At 43.9% G+C, this 17,384-nt stretch overlaps 1 protein-coding gene across 1 annotated transcript in view; it reads right to left on the reverse strand.

The window, feature by feature from the left end:
• Positions 1-17,055, reverse strand: part of LOC142776558 (uncharacterized) — a 313,558-nt gene extending 296,503 nt beyond the window's left edge. Inside the window, exon 1 of the mRNA XM_075880432.1 lies at positions 16,300-17,055. Within this exon, the coding sequence (XP_075736547.1) occupies positions 16,300-16,405 (106 nt within the window). The 5' untranslated portion in view covers positions 16,406-17,055. The remainder of the gene's footprint in view (positions 1-16,299) is intronic.
• Between the last annotated feature and the right edge of the window lie 329 nt (positions 17,056-17,384).

Consider the following 17,384-nt stretch of genomic DNA (forward strand, 5'->3'; position numbering starts at 1 on the left):
AACACTTGTACGGGCTCGGTGGGTATGACAAACCTTTGGTGGAAATCATGGTGGTAGAACAGAAGGGTGAAAGACAAATCCTCTGGCACTCCTCTCGACGCATGTCGAAAATGGAAGATATGCTTATTCGCACGCAGTTTGTTAACTTAAAGGGACGGCTCAAACAATAGAGTGTGCAAGAATTACCTGAGATGCGTTTCTAGCGTGGCGATATCAAGTGAACGTGCTGTGTTCTGCTCTAACATTGAAAGGGGCAATTGCGAACTGGAGCCCATTTTATTTGTCGACAACTGCTCGCCGATGTAAAACATTCATTGTCATGTTCACAATGACAACTCTAGTCTTATAAACATCACAACAAAGAAGCAGATCGCGGATGTCAAACTGATGTAAGTACATGCGCGAAATGTAAACATATTCCCGGCCGCATATTTTATGCTCCACAAAAATTGAAGCGTTAATTGTTGACACCACAGGAATAAAAAACTAAACGTACGAAAGCGTATTCGGCAGCATTGGTTTCTTTTAACCGTAAACATATCTCTGCGCATTGAAGAATGAAACACTACAAATAAGTGATTTCACATACTGTCATGTGCTTTTTATCGTGCCACCGTCATCCACCAAGCTTCCCTCATGCCACCGTCATTCACCTTGCTCACCAAGCCTTCCACCAAACACGTTTTGCCTCGCCACCATGAGCAGGGCATTTTCCACCGTCACCACCATTGGCTCGCCACCACCACCACCACCTGCCACCATTTTTTCCACTCTCGCCGCCATCAGCCATTATGCCCACTACAGTTTCCACCATGTCCACTAATATTTCCACCATATACACTATTCTTTCCACCATATCCACCAATGATTCCAGCATCCAACAACCCAGGATTTTCCAAAGGGATATATGCCATGGCGAAAAACAATTTCGAAAGACGGCACGTTTTCGATGCTACCCCCCACCCCTCCCGGCAACGCCAGTACAGGCACAACGCTGAGTACAGGCACAATCAAATTAATCGGTTAGCCAAGGGAAAGCTGAGCTGACATTGATTCTTGTCTTTAATTGTGGTGTACTAATAATGACCTAAATTGAAATGGTTTAAAGTACGCGAAAAATAACCAGTTCCGTCAATTATATCTGGACATATGTTGCTCTACCGATTGAGTTACGATAGAAAGCGCTTCCCGTACACTTCGTGGGTAGTTCACTACGGTTGTTTAGTATAGCCACGCGGGGTCTTGACTGACTGCTGACCCGCAGGTTGCGCGATTTAATCCCAGCATCGGCAGCCACATTGGGAAGGAAGCGAGAATACTTGAAGCCCCTGTACTTTAATTTAAGGTACACGAAATAATCACGGTTATTCCAAACTTCCGAAGCCCACCATTACAATGTCTGTCAAAATCATGCAGTGGTTTTGGGATGCCGAACCTCAATAATCACTTTCTTGGGTATTGATGAAGGTGTAATCTCCGGGAACGCTATAACCCGTGCCCAACTCGTAGTCAAGGCGGTGAGTGTAAGGTTACCAACTGTTCAATAAGAAGGGGTGGGGGAGGGGGGTAGATATACGTTATATCATGGCGAGACAGCAAAATGAGTTTTAACTATTGCATCATCTTCAAGACAAATTCGTTGTTTTGTTATAGTTGGGGCCGCTTGAAGTACTTAAGCTGAATACGTGCTGTTCGCAGCCATTTATTTTGCTGGATGGTGTATACTTGTAAATGTTGCTTTAATTCCCCCGCAATTTTAGCTGAAGTGGCTCACGCCTCGCGTAACGATCGCCAAGTATTTACCACAACATGACCTTGCGCGTGCGATTTGTGCAACCTTCATGCTCCTTAGCGGGAGAAGTATCGTTGGGCGTGCGTTGGATCGCAAAAAGATTGCTCACTGGACGTTTCGCAACAATCCGGCACATTTTGCTGTCCTGACAAGGTAGACGTGGGAGTCGTGACGGTTCTCGAGAAGTAGGGACAGTCCTGCGAAATCGAGGATGGTTGGTAACCCTAATTGAGTGTGGAGCACTTGTTTTTTGACAAGGTGGCTGCTGACCAATAAATATTCGCATGCAAACTTTAGCGTTTAAACATGCTGTGGCAATAGGCCCTCGCCATTATTGAAAAAAGGGGGAATTTCAGAAGGTCTTTTTTTCTTTATTATACACAACAAAAAAAAAAAGAAAACATCCCCCCTCCCCCCTTTTCTTTCCATAGATTCAGTGAGAGTTGCACCCCGAAAACTTAATGCCTCAAGTTGACATGTGATGATTTATATGTCAGCTGCAGCCTGGTGCTAAGATCTCTTGTGACGTGATGTCCTCCCGCAATAATGAGCGTTCCACACCAGCCGCCTAGTCTACGTATGGCGCTGGCTACGACTTCTAGGGATTACATAAGCAGCCAGCGTATGAGGAACGTGGAAGCGCCTTCCGTGGTCGCTTTATCGGTAGAACATCATATTCACCATTCGCAGGTCGAGGGTTCAAAAAATACTGACGTAAAGGACGATTTTTCGTTCACCTCAATCGATTTCCGCTTGTGCCGTCATTACAACAGTCCAGTTTGAAATACAGATAAATCTCTGCTGTTCTCTCTCTTTTCTAATTGTCTGTTTGAATATATTTTTGTTTTTTGCTGGTAATATTTAATTTCCCTACATTTGTACACAACGTCTGTAAGGTATGCTTGTCTATGTCTATTGCTACATCAAAAGTGTGTATAGCCTGGGCCACCTCTATTTATTACTACTCCGGTTTCGCTATATCCCTCTATTTCTTATAACTGGAATGTGTGAACTGTTAAGTGGCTAGTCACTGTTTTTCTCTTCCCCTCCGTCAACCCTCTATAGGTAGGAATTATTATTATTATTATTATTATTATTATTATTATTATTATTATTATTATTATTATTATTATTATTATTATTATTATTATTATTATTATTATTATTATTATTATTATTATTATTATTATTATTATTATTATTACCAAAATGAACACGGCTCTCGAAAAAATTTCTTCTTTCATTCATTAGGTTTGTAGAGGAGTAGTATGGCAGTAAGTAGACATGTAAAATGGCGAACTTAATTCATACGTAGCACACCCGTATATCTAAATTATCGCTGGTGCATGCAAGTTTCAGTTCCATAAAACTTCTCAAGTGTGTGCTCTGCTTATTACTGTATTTGTGTCAGAAAGAAGAGCGCAAGTATTGGCCCGGACACTCCATATTTTGCTTGTTTGAAGAATAATACACATCTCCTGGTTCTTGTAACAGTTCTTGTAGCCCGGTTTCATTGTTTGTTAACACGGGCCGGCGGTTATATTTCTTGCAATCTGTGTCTTGAGCTTGTTTGTGTGTTTTATATATTATTCTGACTAAAGCTCTGTTCTAAGTCAGAGCTCGTGCTTGTCATTCTTTTCTGCGTGATTTTCCTCAATTTTTGATCGAGTGTAATGAAAGTGTGTACATCAGCTGCTGACAGTGAGGACATATTACGGTGCCATCTGCCGGAATCTTTTTGTGACATACAAGACGACACATCACCTCCGAAATGGCAAGCGCGCCCTCCGTGCGCCTGCCATCTCGAAGGCCATGAACGTCATCACGCGGTACCGACCAGGGCTGGGCAGAGATACCCATAAAAGTACTCCGGAATACAGATATCGAAATACACGCTTTAGAAGCCTAAAATAAAGGTACTGAGATACATATCTGATAGACGTAACGGGTTATTTCAGAGATACTTTTGCAAAAAGACGAAAAAAGTATTCCGGAAAACAGATACAGCAATACAGATACTGAGATACTTTTCCCTATGTCGGGGATAGTCATAATCTGTACAGACATTTGTTATGTGCGGCATAATATTTAAAATGCCAGTGCATAAAAAATTCAATTAAATTTATTCATTATTTTATCCCCGTACTCTGAGCGCCGTTAAGACATTACAAAGGTGGCTGGCAGTGCACATAATTGTTAATAAGGACATATTTACAGATATCAGTTTCAACAAAGAACTATGCTGTATTAGAGCAAATGTCGCATGCATTCTACACCGCAACGGGATACTTGGCGGCAACAGTACTATAGCTATATATACGCTACAAGTAGCATAGTTCAAGCGAAGCGCTGGAACCCTTAACAACCAATTGAGAAAAGGTATGCTTTTATTCACTGCGGCCAGCATGTGTCCCTGACAAAAAAAAAGAAAGTAATGCACCTGAAATATATGGTACGCCTGTAATGGCAGCGCTTACTTAAACCACCTTCTAGGGCTCTATGCAGTATCGGCCGAGTTTCACCCGAATTCGCGAAACTCGGGATCTTCCCGAACTCTGGTGACACCTCCTGATGAACGAGCCAACGGCACAAAAAAGTCATATCTACCCCTCAGCGCGCTGCGTTTCATTGGTTTCGATGGAACCATTCATCGCGTCAAGGACTGTAGACTAAGTTGGGCGGTGTTTTCGAACCAGAGGCCTCTTCTTTCATTTGTTTATCGTTTTACCGAGTGCAGAAGTGCACCCATGCAATACAAGTGTCGGAAACGTTTCGTGGTGATATTTTCAGAGGCACAGACTGTTGAGATTTCTTTTGAAGCTTTTCATACCTGCACTATGTCTGTTTTAGAATAATCAACACGGTGTCCTCTGAAATAAGCACCATCCAAGCGTCTTGCAACATGGCGACCGCATTTAATTCCGAGGCCACGAGTTAATAATCATGGTCCAGTAAATTCTAGTGCGCTGCTCGCCTGGTGCGCGTCGTCTTTGTCGTCATAGCCCGCTAGCTCCTGAGCACGTGCGGCCGGCTATATAGCTATAGGTGGAAGCCCCTAAAGCCGTGGGTCTGTCCTTCCTAGCTCGTGGTACATGCCCGCCTAGTTTGATGACTGACTCGGCAGGTGTGGACAGACGGATGAATGGACGGACGGATGATTCACGCTTTACCAATAAAACCCTCCGAAGCTTCGCCCCGCTCATCATCATTCACTCCGTGGATATGCTGTGACTTTTTTGGCTGAATGGTACACATCGCTAGTTAGACGAGAACATGCTATGACCAAGCTAACTACACCAAGTCATGGTAAGGCCGAGGTAATTAAGTCACACCTTATGAATACAGTGCTGATGAAGCCATGTAAAGCTAGAACCGCGCTAACTAGAGCATACTAGTGGATGAGCTAACTAAAATATGCTAATTAACGTGACGTTAGTACCCTAAGTAGAGCAATGCTAATTAGCCCTCACTAATATGATGACAATTAGTATCCTGCTAATAAGTATTACGTTTATTAGTCTCATACTGATCTTGAATTTGCTAGTCGCGCATGAGATAATTGCTTTTTAATTGAAGCCTTATACAACAAAGGCAAGACAACTCAGTGTAATGGTCGTTAAGCCTCAGCCAATTATTACAATAAAATTAAGACAGAGTTGATCTGGTCTTCACTTTGAAGCCGACCAAGCATATTAGTAGATGACCTACTTTAAAAGCTGCAAGTATCTAGGTTATCACAAGCTCCTCTATTGCTGCAGCCTTGCACAAGGAGTGTAAGCTCACCAAATTATTTTATATGCAAAGAAGCTGCCGCGTAGCGTTCGCTACATCAAACGCTTGACAGTCACACCAGCACCATCACAATCACGAGGTTAACTCGGCTCAGAATCAACGAGTTTGTATCCGAGTTCACGCGTCAATCAGTTTGATTGACAGACGCCCGCGGGAAAGATCGGGTACGCCCACCACGTTTGCTCTTGCCGAGGAGCAGTGCTCACGCCAAGCGGCATGATTTATCTATCAGGTTTATCGCGCAGACTATGTACAGATGCACGCAGAAGTAGAAGTGATATCACCAGGCGGCCGCAATGTCTAGCATTCAATTTCACCACGCTCACGACATATATAATCACAGCCGCGTTGCCGCCATGATGCGAGGGCCCCTGGGTACCACCTATCCTTATATTTACCTGCAATATTTGATGCAATATTTGATAGAAGTGAAACGAGGACCACGAGAGTGCTGTGTATGCACCCTTAGTGCCTTCGAAAGGGGAAATTTCCATGCTGCTGGTGCAACGAAAGACCTGTTCGAAAGAGGATATAGGCCCACGAACACGACTGTGGGAGGCGCGAGTTGAGTTGGCAAAATGATAGCGCGACAATCACGCTGACTTCGCTGCACTGTTAAAATGTTGACTGAGTGGAGGCGCTGACGTGATCGAACGCGGTGTTTCTTTGATAACTGCCGTAGAAGTCCCACATGCGTTTCCAACACCACACGCGTTTCTGTAGCCATCTTTATCCACGCTGCTATCCCACGCTCCACACTGTCTTCATGTCATGACCACCGCGAGCGTGCTCTGAGCGAACTCGTCTGCCCGAGAAGCTCGGGGCATCTTCCATAACACCCCTGCTTAGTAGACTGGCGGTTAAGGCTAGTTGGTTTGCAGCTTTGCTAAAGTGGCATAGCGCGAAGCAGGAGGGGAACACATAAACAATGAAGACCAGCTCTTACTTTCAGTTGAAGTTTTAGTGTTTTCTACAAGCATAGAAAAGAGAAAAAAAGAACGAACAAAACAAGGAATGTGAAAGAAAACGCAAAAAGATCTCCTTCTAATCGCCGTTTGGCCACGGTAGTGTCTTACAGAAATGCTTTGCAAAAAGAAGCATCGTTGATGCCACACGGCACCACACACCAAAATATTTGGGGGGGGGGGGGGGGTTTGTGGCTTCCGCGATAAGCTCCGGTTTTCAAATGGGCACCCCCCCAAAAAAGAGGGGGGGGGCAAACGAGAGAGAAAAAAAAAGGGCTGGTCGTTCAACTGGCATGAGGCAACACATTTTTAAAACGACACTCTTGGTAGGCACCCATTGTGCAGTATACAATGCTTCTCACAATTAAACTATCACTGCTGGAATTCAAAATGTCAGTATAACATTGTTGGCAAGCTCAAGGCGGCGATCACTCAAACACATTGCAGTTCTGCCGGAAGGTGCACAATGGGATGTTGGTAGCAGAGCGACTAGGTAGCTTTCAAGAAGGTAGGAGTCAGTTTCGCCCTCAGCAGAAATGGTGGGTTCATATCTCGCCATGGACTGCTAAGGTGACAGCAGAAATTTGTTTTCCATAGTTAACACGTCTCAGCTCATTTCATCAAAAAAAAAGTAACGAGATACCAGTGTCCTAGATAGTATCGTGATATAGGCGCTACATCATACAAGTATTTCACTACTCAGAAACAAATACATATTTGAAAAGTATCTCGATAGCAATACAGATACTCAGGAGTATCTCTGAAATACTATCGCAATACTCTAGTATCGCTCTGTCGCGAAGTCTGCAGTCAACACCACCCCTTCAGGCAGGTCTGCGGGTGGTGCCATCCTCCGATCTATCGGCACCTTGTGTTTGAGTTTCATTGAAGGCCACCTTAAAATCTGCGTTTTCGGGGGTGCCTCTTCTGCACAGACTTCGTCTGGGGTGCGGCCTTCCTTGGTTATTTCACGCGGTTTCTTACCGACCACCTTCTGGTCGCATTCCATGTCGGTGCTCTTCTGGTGGGCACCCTCTCTGTTATTCAACGAGCTCGTGGCTGTGCTTGTCGTCTTGTTGGTGTCCGTGTCACCCTCGGCAGTTTCCTTCGTTTCAGAGGTGGGTGCAGCCTCTTCGTCATTATTACGTCCAACTTGTGTTGCAGAAAGGTTTTGTCTATTTCTCGCTGCCAGATTTCCCAGAGTCTTCAAGTAACCTAAGGTAACTTGGGAAAAATAGATTGATAATTATGTACCGTCATCATATGATTGAACCTGAAGCCACGACCTGGATCTGCAGCTTAAACCAGCTCATTCGAAGAGCACAACATTTCGCGTCTGTTATCTAAGGCGGCCGGAAGTGGAATATCTCACTACACGACTGACGCCAGTTGAAGTAGAAGCACCTGTCAATAAACTCAGCCTACGAGACACATGTGGTGGGCTGCCACACTGATACAAAGAAATGTATTTTAAAAGTAGTTGAAGAGACCTTTAATCATAAAGAAATAATGCGTCGGCCAGGAATTGAACCCGGGTGAGGTGCGTGGAAGGCAGCTATGCTAATCACTATACCACAGACGCCAGCTGCTTCGGCTGCTTGCATACGCCGATGTTATTAGAACAAGTCGCAGCAGAAAGAAACCAGGAGGGGGGAAAATGAGGTCAGCGATGCGGGCTCGTCCGCCTCTTACGACTGCTAGCCTGTTCCGATCATTGTCTCGCACAATGGAGGAACTGTATCCAGCTTTAGCCACGTGTGAAGTTCGTGACTGCTCGACCACGTGTTTTACGTGACCCCATTGTGTTCAGCATCTATCAGTTCTATTTCTGTTCTCTGCATTGTCATCAATGACCTTGATGCGTCCTGCGTTGACCTATTATAACTCAACTTTTCTCTACAACATAGTTACGTATTAATTAAACAATCTAACACGTGCAAATACATATTGCGACACTTGCGACACTGCTTCATGGCTTTGGGACCGAAAAGTAATCTTTACGTGCCAAAAAAATAATTAATTTCAGTGTTTTTTCAGTTTAGTCATTTCTGCAGTTCATTAGGGTGGATGGAAGGACAAGATCTTGGCGGTGATACCAGCAGCAACAAATGAAGCGAAGAAACCAAGACAAGAAAAAAGAAACAGGGACAGGAAGGTTGCCAGCATCATTCCTCTCGCTGCCTCTTTTCTCTTGTCTTGGTGTTTTCCCCTTCATTTGGTGTTCCTGGTACTTCCACCAAGAACCTTCCACCTTTCTGGTTCCCGGCGAACATTTAGTTTTTTTTACCATTACAAATAACAAAAACCAATACATTGCTGCGGAAACACTGCAAGAAATTACAACTGTGGAAAAAAACACCAAAAATAAAATTTACTAGCGATAGTGGTTTGATAAATGCAAAAGTATTCAAAGATAACTCGAGCCTGGCTTACACACGACGTCTATAACTGAAACCTCACGAGAGTGGATGCGCTACAGGCGAGCGCCTTCCCGATTACAGATCGAAGAGGCTGCAGTGAAAGATGAACACGTTATTTACTACACCCTGGTGCTGAAGTGGTTAAAATTTAGTTGTAAATAAAACAAGCAGCAATAACAATACTGATTTATTACACGTTTTTCTGGTTCCCTCAAGACAAACATCTGTCCAGAAAATAGTACCACACCTGAGGAGAATTAAAATCAACACCGACCGTCAATAAAAACGTGTCATGATTCTTTCCTCCTGTTTCGTGAGCTGATCCCCCTCCCCAAGCTTTAATAAAAAGGCAGCATATCCGCGGAGTGAATGATGAAGAGTGGGGCGAAGCATCCGCCCGTCCATTTGTTCTTGCTTCCGTCCGTCCATGCGTCCGTCTGTGTGACCATCCGTGCATCCATCCGCCCGTCCGTGCATGCGTCTGTTCGTGCGTCCGCACGTCCATCCTTGCGTCCGTCCCTGCGTTCATCCATGCATCCGCCCCTGCGTCCGATCGTGCGTCCATCCGTCCGTGCAGCCATCCGTGCGTCTGTCCATTCAACTGTCTGTGTGTCCGTTCGTCCATCCAGTCAACATTTGAAGTACGACTATCTCGCATCTTTTAATCATATATGCGTCCGTCTGTGTGACCGTCCGTGCGTCCATCCGCCCATACGTGCGTGCGTCTGTTCGTACGTCCGCACGTCCATCCGTGCGTCCGTCCCTGCGTTCGTCCATGCATCCGCCCCAGCATCCGTCCATGATTCCATCCGTATGTGCAGCCATCCGTGCGTCCGTCCATGCATCTGTCTGTGTGTCCGTTCGCCCATCTATTCAACACTTCAACTACCACCATCTCGTATCTTTTCATCATATATTCCCCATATAGAAACACCGCCATCCAGTGGACATTCTAAGGACTGAACGAGAGGTAGCACACGCACACTTTCCTACTGCTCGCGTTTCGTGTCTATTTCCCACCTTTAACCCCCCCCCCCCCCCCCCCCGAGTTCATGGTATATACTAGTTCACTGTATTCATGGCACATCGCCCCAACGCTCGCTAAACCTCTCTAAAACCTAGGAGGTTACGCCAAGCGAGTATAACGTAGCAACTATTTCTTGTCGGATAGTGCTCAATGTACATGCCAATGGCTGCTAATGGGGAACGGGAGACAGGAGAATTCGGCTTTCACGTTCTTACTGCTTGCGCTTAGTATCTACTTCTCACCTTTAACCACCTCGAGTTCATGATATATACTACTTCACTGTATTCATGGCACTGCGGCTCAACGCTCGCTAAACCTTTCTAAAGCCAAGGAGGTTACGCCAAGCGAGTATAACGTAACAACCATTTCTTGTCATATAGTGCTCAATGTACATACCAATGGCTGCTAATGGGGAATGAGAGACAGGAGAATTTGGCTTTTACGTTCTTACGGCTTGCGCTTAGTATCTACTTCTCACCTTTAACCACCTCGAGTTCATGGTATACTTCACTGTATTCATGGCACTGCGGCTCAATGCTCGCTAAACATTTCTAAAACCAAGGAGGTTACGCCCAGCGAGTTTAACGTAGCAACCCTTTCTTGTCAGATACTGCTCAATGTACATTGCTGCTAATGGGGAATGAAAGACAGGAGAATTCGGCTTTCAGTTAACGCGCACGCTGCGATTTTTTATTGTTCAACAATGCACAGGAGAAATCTCCCACCGGCACCACCTTGCAGGTCAAAACGTAAGACTGGTTACACACTACGACTGCGACTACTACGAGGAACGAACGGGTGCCGCTTCAAGGAGCTTTGCCCCTAAAATACACTTTCACGACATCTTTGATAAACTATGCATGAACGGCGCTTCACAATAAAAAAGCTTCAATCGCTCACATACGGATAATAAAGCTTCTTGGTTTAAGAATGTCGTAAAGTAATTATGAAGTAGGATGTGTTTGTTGAGTTACTTGTACTCGAAAGCTATTTATATTGTAATGGTGAAAAGATATTAGGGGCGAAGCTCTTTGAGGTGTGGTTCTGTACATCCTCCGATGTTGTACGTAGCCACCGACGGCACATACCCGCTCTAGAGAGGGTATGCGCCACAGGGGATGCGAGATGGGAGAAGGCGGTACTTGGAGTTTTCACTAGATGGACGCACAGATGGACGCATGGACGGACGGACAGGCAGACTAGCATACGGACGGACAGACGCGTGAAGCGGGTATGTGCCACAGGGGATGCGAAACGTGAGATGGCGGTACTTGGAGTTTATTCTAGATGAACGCACGGACGAACGGACAGACCAGAAGACGGACGGACAGATGGACGGGCGTGCGAACGTACGGACGAATGGACGCACGGATGGACAGACAGATGGATGGACTCACGGACGCATGCACAGACAGACTGACGCACGGATGGATACGCGGATGGTCGCACAGACTGACAGAAGCAAGAACAAACGGACGGAAGGAAGCACACATGGGCTGACGGACGCTTCGCCCCACTCATCGTCATTCAATCCGTGGATATGCTATGATTTTTTAAAACGAAATCGTATTTAGCACACAAATACAATCTGAGAAACTTCATTTCAGGAACACCGCGATAACGTAGTTCTCGTCAACCTAGAATATTTGCGCAAATGGGATGGTTGTTTCATTTTTAGTAAAATGGTAAATTTCATCGATGGCGCGAAGTAGTTACTTGATTATTATCTGAATCATTACATGCTTTCGTTGTTAAATATGGCTTAGCCAAAACGGCCAATACAGGAAGTTTAGAACTTGTATTTATAAACAAAAACACTTTGAGAATTTTACAAGTTGCGCTTACTGGTCATTTGAAGGAAAGAAACTGATTAACTACACACGTCCAAAATTCGTAACACCTTGTGATGAGGATTTCAAGAGAGACCACAGTAAAACTTGTTTGCCAGCATTCTGTGTAACAATCAAGTATTTTACGACAGAGCCGCGCCAGGTCACAGAACTACTTTTCAAACAGACTGTAATGTTCGTGAAGCATCAATTGGGGATGCAGCACTGGCTATCCAGTTTTATAAAGCTAACATATGTACTCCTACAAAACAGCCGTCACGTTGGGTTTAAGTTCAACTATAGTGAAGCAGGCAAACTATCTCAGAAAATGAAAAATCTCAATAAGAGACGAATAACCATGAAAGCCTTAAATGCAACCCATATAACAGAGCTAGTGAAGCTTTCGAAGCTAATCAATTGGCGTAAGGGAGCCGACATTGAAAGTACGGAGCATGCAGAGAATTGAGCAGGCAGTAAAAAGCAGCAGAAGCCTAAAAGCTGAAAAGGCTTTTGGCGAAAATTGTGTGATTGCATAAAAGAAAAGGAGGGCAATGTCTTAACTAATATGTGTAGGATAGTTGAGGTGGAGGAGGAGTTCTACAGAGAGCAGTACAGAATGCGAGACAATCTGGATGATATCGTAAGAAGCAATAGTAGCGCAGAGGAATTCTACATACGACCAGTAATGACAAAGGAAGTAAGGAAAGCCCTAGAAGGCAAAGCAGCTGGTGAGGATAAGGTAACAAAGGACCTGCTGAAATATGGCGGAGAAATTGAGTTAAAAAACCTGGCCACCTTATAGACGAACACCAGCATCACAATGATTCATTAGAAAGGAGACGTCAAGGACTTGAAAAATTACAGGCTGATCAGCTTACTGTCCGTTCTCTACAATATATTTATAAAACTAAAACTAATAGAATAAAGTTCAATACAGTTCAATATACCGAAATAGCAAGCAGGATTTCATACTGGCTGCGCCATAATAGGCCACATTCATACTATCATTCAGGTAATAGATAAATGCATGGAATGCAACTAACCTTTATACATAAGTTCAGCGCTCTGTCTCGTCTCTTCTCCTGTCCCCTCCTGCCCTATTGTTTGCGCTGATAAGCACCCTTTATACACAGCCTTCATAGCTAAGGACTATGCGTTTGACTTAGTCGAGACTTCAGCACTAATGAAGGCACTACAAAATCAGGGCATCGACGAACCCTACATAAGCATACTGGAAGAAATATACAGCGTATCCACAGTTATCATGGTTATCCATAAAGAAAGCGACAGAATCTCAATGACGATAGGTGTAAGGCAGGGATACACGATTTCTCGAAATCTATTCACCACGTGTTTACAGGATGTTTTCAGGGCCCTAGATTGGGAAGAGTTAGGGATGAGAGTTAATGGAGAGTATATTGGTAACCTGTGGTTCGCTGATGACATTGCCTTTATGAGTCACCCAGGAGACGCCTTACAGCTCATGATTACTGAAGTGGACACGGAAAGCACAAGAGTTGGTCTGAAAATCAATATGCGCAAAACTACAGTAATGTTCAACAGTCTCGGGAGAAAACAGCACTTTGCGATAGGCGGAGAGGCGCTGGAAGTCGTAAAGAATTATGTCTACTAAGAAAGGTAGTAACCGTGGAGCCGAATCTTAAGAGTGAAATAACTAGAAGAATAAGGATGGGTTGTATCACATTCAGCGAGAATTCTCAAACAGTGAACAGTAATCTGTCCTTAACCCTCATGAGGAAGGTATATAACAGCTGCATCTTGCCGGTTATTACCTAGGAAGCAGAAACCTGGAGGCTTAGAAACAAGATTCAGCTTAAGTTGAGGATGATGCAGCGAGTGATTGAAAGAAAATTGATGAGTGTAAGCTGACAAGACAAGACAAGACAAGAGCAGAGTGGTTGAGAGAACGAACCGGGGTTTGGGATATCAGTTGAAATCAAGAGAATAAATGGACAGAGGCCGGGCACGTAGACAGGATAAGCGCTGGTCATTAAGGGTAACTGACTGAATTCCCAGAGAAGGCGAACCCACAAAGGGGAGCAAAATTGAGTGGGCCAATGTGAGTAAGACGTTCGCAGGTATAACGTGGCAGCAGAAAGCAAAAAGCACAAGACTGGGTTGATTGGCGGATCATGAAAAAGGCCTTTGCCCTGCAGGGGGTGTAGTACGGCTAAGGGTGATGATAAAGATGTAGTTGATTGAGCGCAATGTACAGAAGGTGACTAACAGTTTATATCAACTGAAGAACAGTGTGAAAAGGCACTGGTAATTTTCATTCAAGAGCGTTTAGAAATAAACCACCCTAGAAGCGAAAGTCCCAAGCGTACGGAAAAATAAATGCATCTTCACGAAGTGAATGACAATGAGTGGGAAATGCTAAAAGTGCTAAGGTTTATAATGGTAACGTTGAAGTCACCGACTCTTATAATGGATGGACAAAGATGAATAGATGGACGCCCCGATGTACAGTGAGGTCGAAATATGCAGATATGCATGGACGGACGAATGGATGGAAAGAGGGATGGACAGATGAACGGGCGAGCAGATGGATGGACAGATGGACAGACGCACGACAAACGGACAGACTAACAGATGCATAGATGGACAGACGGTGCTGGCCTTGGCAGCATTGACCCATTCGAAGCATAGAATAAATATCGTGGTCGCAGCAGGAATTAAACACCAGCATTCTGCGTAGCACTCTACCACAGAGCCACGCCACGTCCCGGAACTTATTTTGAAGTAGACCATCATGTTATTGAAATGTCAATTCTTGCAGTGCTCCAATCTTTTAAACGGTACATACGGACTCATATCATACAACCATCACAATGGGTTAACGACAATCATAGTGAAGCGCCATCCACTGAAGCTCATTTATCTTGAAACGCCTAGAGCCACCATCTTAGCTAGAACAAGCGCTATTTATCAGCTTACTACTTTTGGTGTTGTAATTCCCATGTTGCTGTTGGCATCGTTACGCAATAGCAAACATGAGACGTTTCAATATATGTCTGTGCGCACAACATTTGTACATATCTTTAATGTCATTCGTAGCATCTCGTTCAACAAAAAAATTACAACACAGTAAACTTCCCTCCGCATACTTCGCATTACATCGATTCCCAAGGTACGTACAATATGCCGAATTTCTCTTTTGTACACTACATGTGCAGACGACCCTGTTGCACGCACGCACGCACACACACACACACACGCACACGCACGCACACACACACACACACACACACACACTATCTATCTATCTATCTATCTATCTATCTATCTATCTATCTATCTATCTATCTATCTATCTATCTATCTATCTATCTATCTATCTATCTATCTATCTATCTATCTACATATAGATCTATCTATGAATTTAAGCGTACGAGAATTCACTACAACTCCAACCGTACTTCCCGAACTCTAAAATGGTTTTGGGGCAGTTGATTCACGAATATATGAACTTTTAACGAAGCCCTTTTCAGGCTATTCATTAAATGAAGCAATGTATTTACATATATCAGAAATAAGAGAGCCCCTAATACAAATCCCTGCGGTTCTCCTGAATATGCTTCTCAATACCTTAAGGTATGTCACCACCTTTTTGTAAATTTTTTAAAATTTTGACCTTTACGATATTATTTTAAAATGGGCTTATAAATGATCTTTTTAAATGATGCTCATATGCAGAAAAGGGTGAAAAAAATCAGAATTGGATTTGTTATTGACAAAACATTGCCCAAACTTGGCCTTTACGCGAACAGTCATAACTTGAGAACGGAGCGCCGGAATTATAAAGTTTTTGACACAAAGGTAGCCAACTCATGGTACTCTGCAATGAACTAGGATCTTTATCATTTGATTATTGCGAATCAAGTTACAGTAAAAATACCGAGGAAAACAAAAAAAAAATGGTGTTTTTTTCCTGCAATGCTTCAACTAAAGCATTTTTACATAAAAACTTACCAATCGTTTTTATTGATCCTAGTTCGTTGCACAGTTCAGTAATAAAGGAACGAACATACAAAGTTTCATTAAAAAAGATTAATTGGTCATGAATTTACAACTGCTGGCGTAACAAAAAAGTGCAAAAAATCAAGTTTTGAGCAAAACGAGTTTAAAGTTTTTCAATGCTTGTACAAGAGTGTGATGGCGCCTTACACAGTTAAAATCCACCAGGCACATAGGTAGGGCCCTGCTTAGATGCTATGAGCTCTTTTTTAGCTTTTGTTGCTGCCCGTCTTTTCTTCCGGTGTTGTTTTGCTTCGCCAGTCGACTGACGCTGGGCCTTCCTTACACGGTGCTGGTCCCTAGTGTAGCATGCAACGATAGTGTAGTGGCCAGGTTCGATGCCTGCTTCTTTTAAAATAGCCAGTACACTTCTGTTACCATCATTGAAGTGGCACACAGCATCGTATAAACCAAAAAGTAGGATGGGCAGGCTCACGTGAACGTCTTTGGGAACCCGTTGCCAAATCATACCATTGAAGCACTCGTTGGCGTTTTGGGTTTTCCAATGCTTCACACAACACAACGCACTTCAGTAGCGGCATTCATCATTGATTTAGATGCAACATTCTCCGCAGATTTACAAAGCTTTGCAGATATCTTTTGGTAAGCAGAATGCCAAGGCGGCGGCGGCATGTTCATGACTTTCGCCAGTGTCACAGCTCCGGAATGCCCCTTGCCTAGCTGACGCATTGCGTATACCAGACGCAGGTTGTTCTCAATAGAACTTCCTGTCTTCTTTGATGATTCAAATGAGTGTACATATGCGCATGCACCACACACAACAGCATATGAGAAGGATATTCCATGCTGGGAGCGCTCCTCCAGGCTCAGCGAGGTGTTCTTGCATTCCGGGCAGGCGAGCATTGCAAAAACAGATGAAAGGATCTCCATGTCAATAATCCTATTACCCTGCAGTAAAGGGTCTGGCATCGGCACTTCACAGTTGTCGTCCAAGTTCACAAGCTTCGCAGCACTCGCCGATACATCCCCGTCCACATGGCCGACGGTCGGAGCATTCACAGTGTGTCGATTGCCAATGAACTTTCGTTTCAGCCGTCTTTTTACACTGAACTTCGCCATACCTGCTTACAAAAACGTTCAGCCTATATTTGTACTACTGCTACTAAAGATATCACGTGTAAAAAATACAAACTACGCAAAATTACCAGCAGCAGCATGAAGCACGCGCGAAGTAAACAACAGAGACTCTCGTAGCTTCACGCGTCCCCCTTACGGATATTTAATGCAACGTTTGAAAGAACAAAGACTTCTAAGTTGTCTTTAAACAAGTTTATAGTTATCAAACCAATACATAACAGAAAAATTACAACATTTTCCGCTGATGTTCGCTAACTTATCAGTTTCTGTTAGCACACAACACTAGTTTCGGTTTCGCCACCATTCACCACATGTTCAAAAATTGGCTATAACTTCGAAACTAAATAAGATAGAAATAATTCTTCCGGCAAAATATTTTTGAATAATTGGGGATTCTTGGAATATAAAAATTAAAAAATGCGT

This window comes from Rhipicephalus microplus, chromosome X, assembly GCF_043290135.1.
Source record: "Rhipicephalus microplus isolate Deutch F79 chromosome X, USDA_Rmic, whole genome shotgun sequence".
NCBI lineage: Eukaryota > Metazoa > Arthropoda > Arachnida > Ixodida > Ixodidae > Rhipicephalus > Rhipicephalus microplus.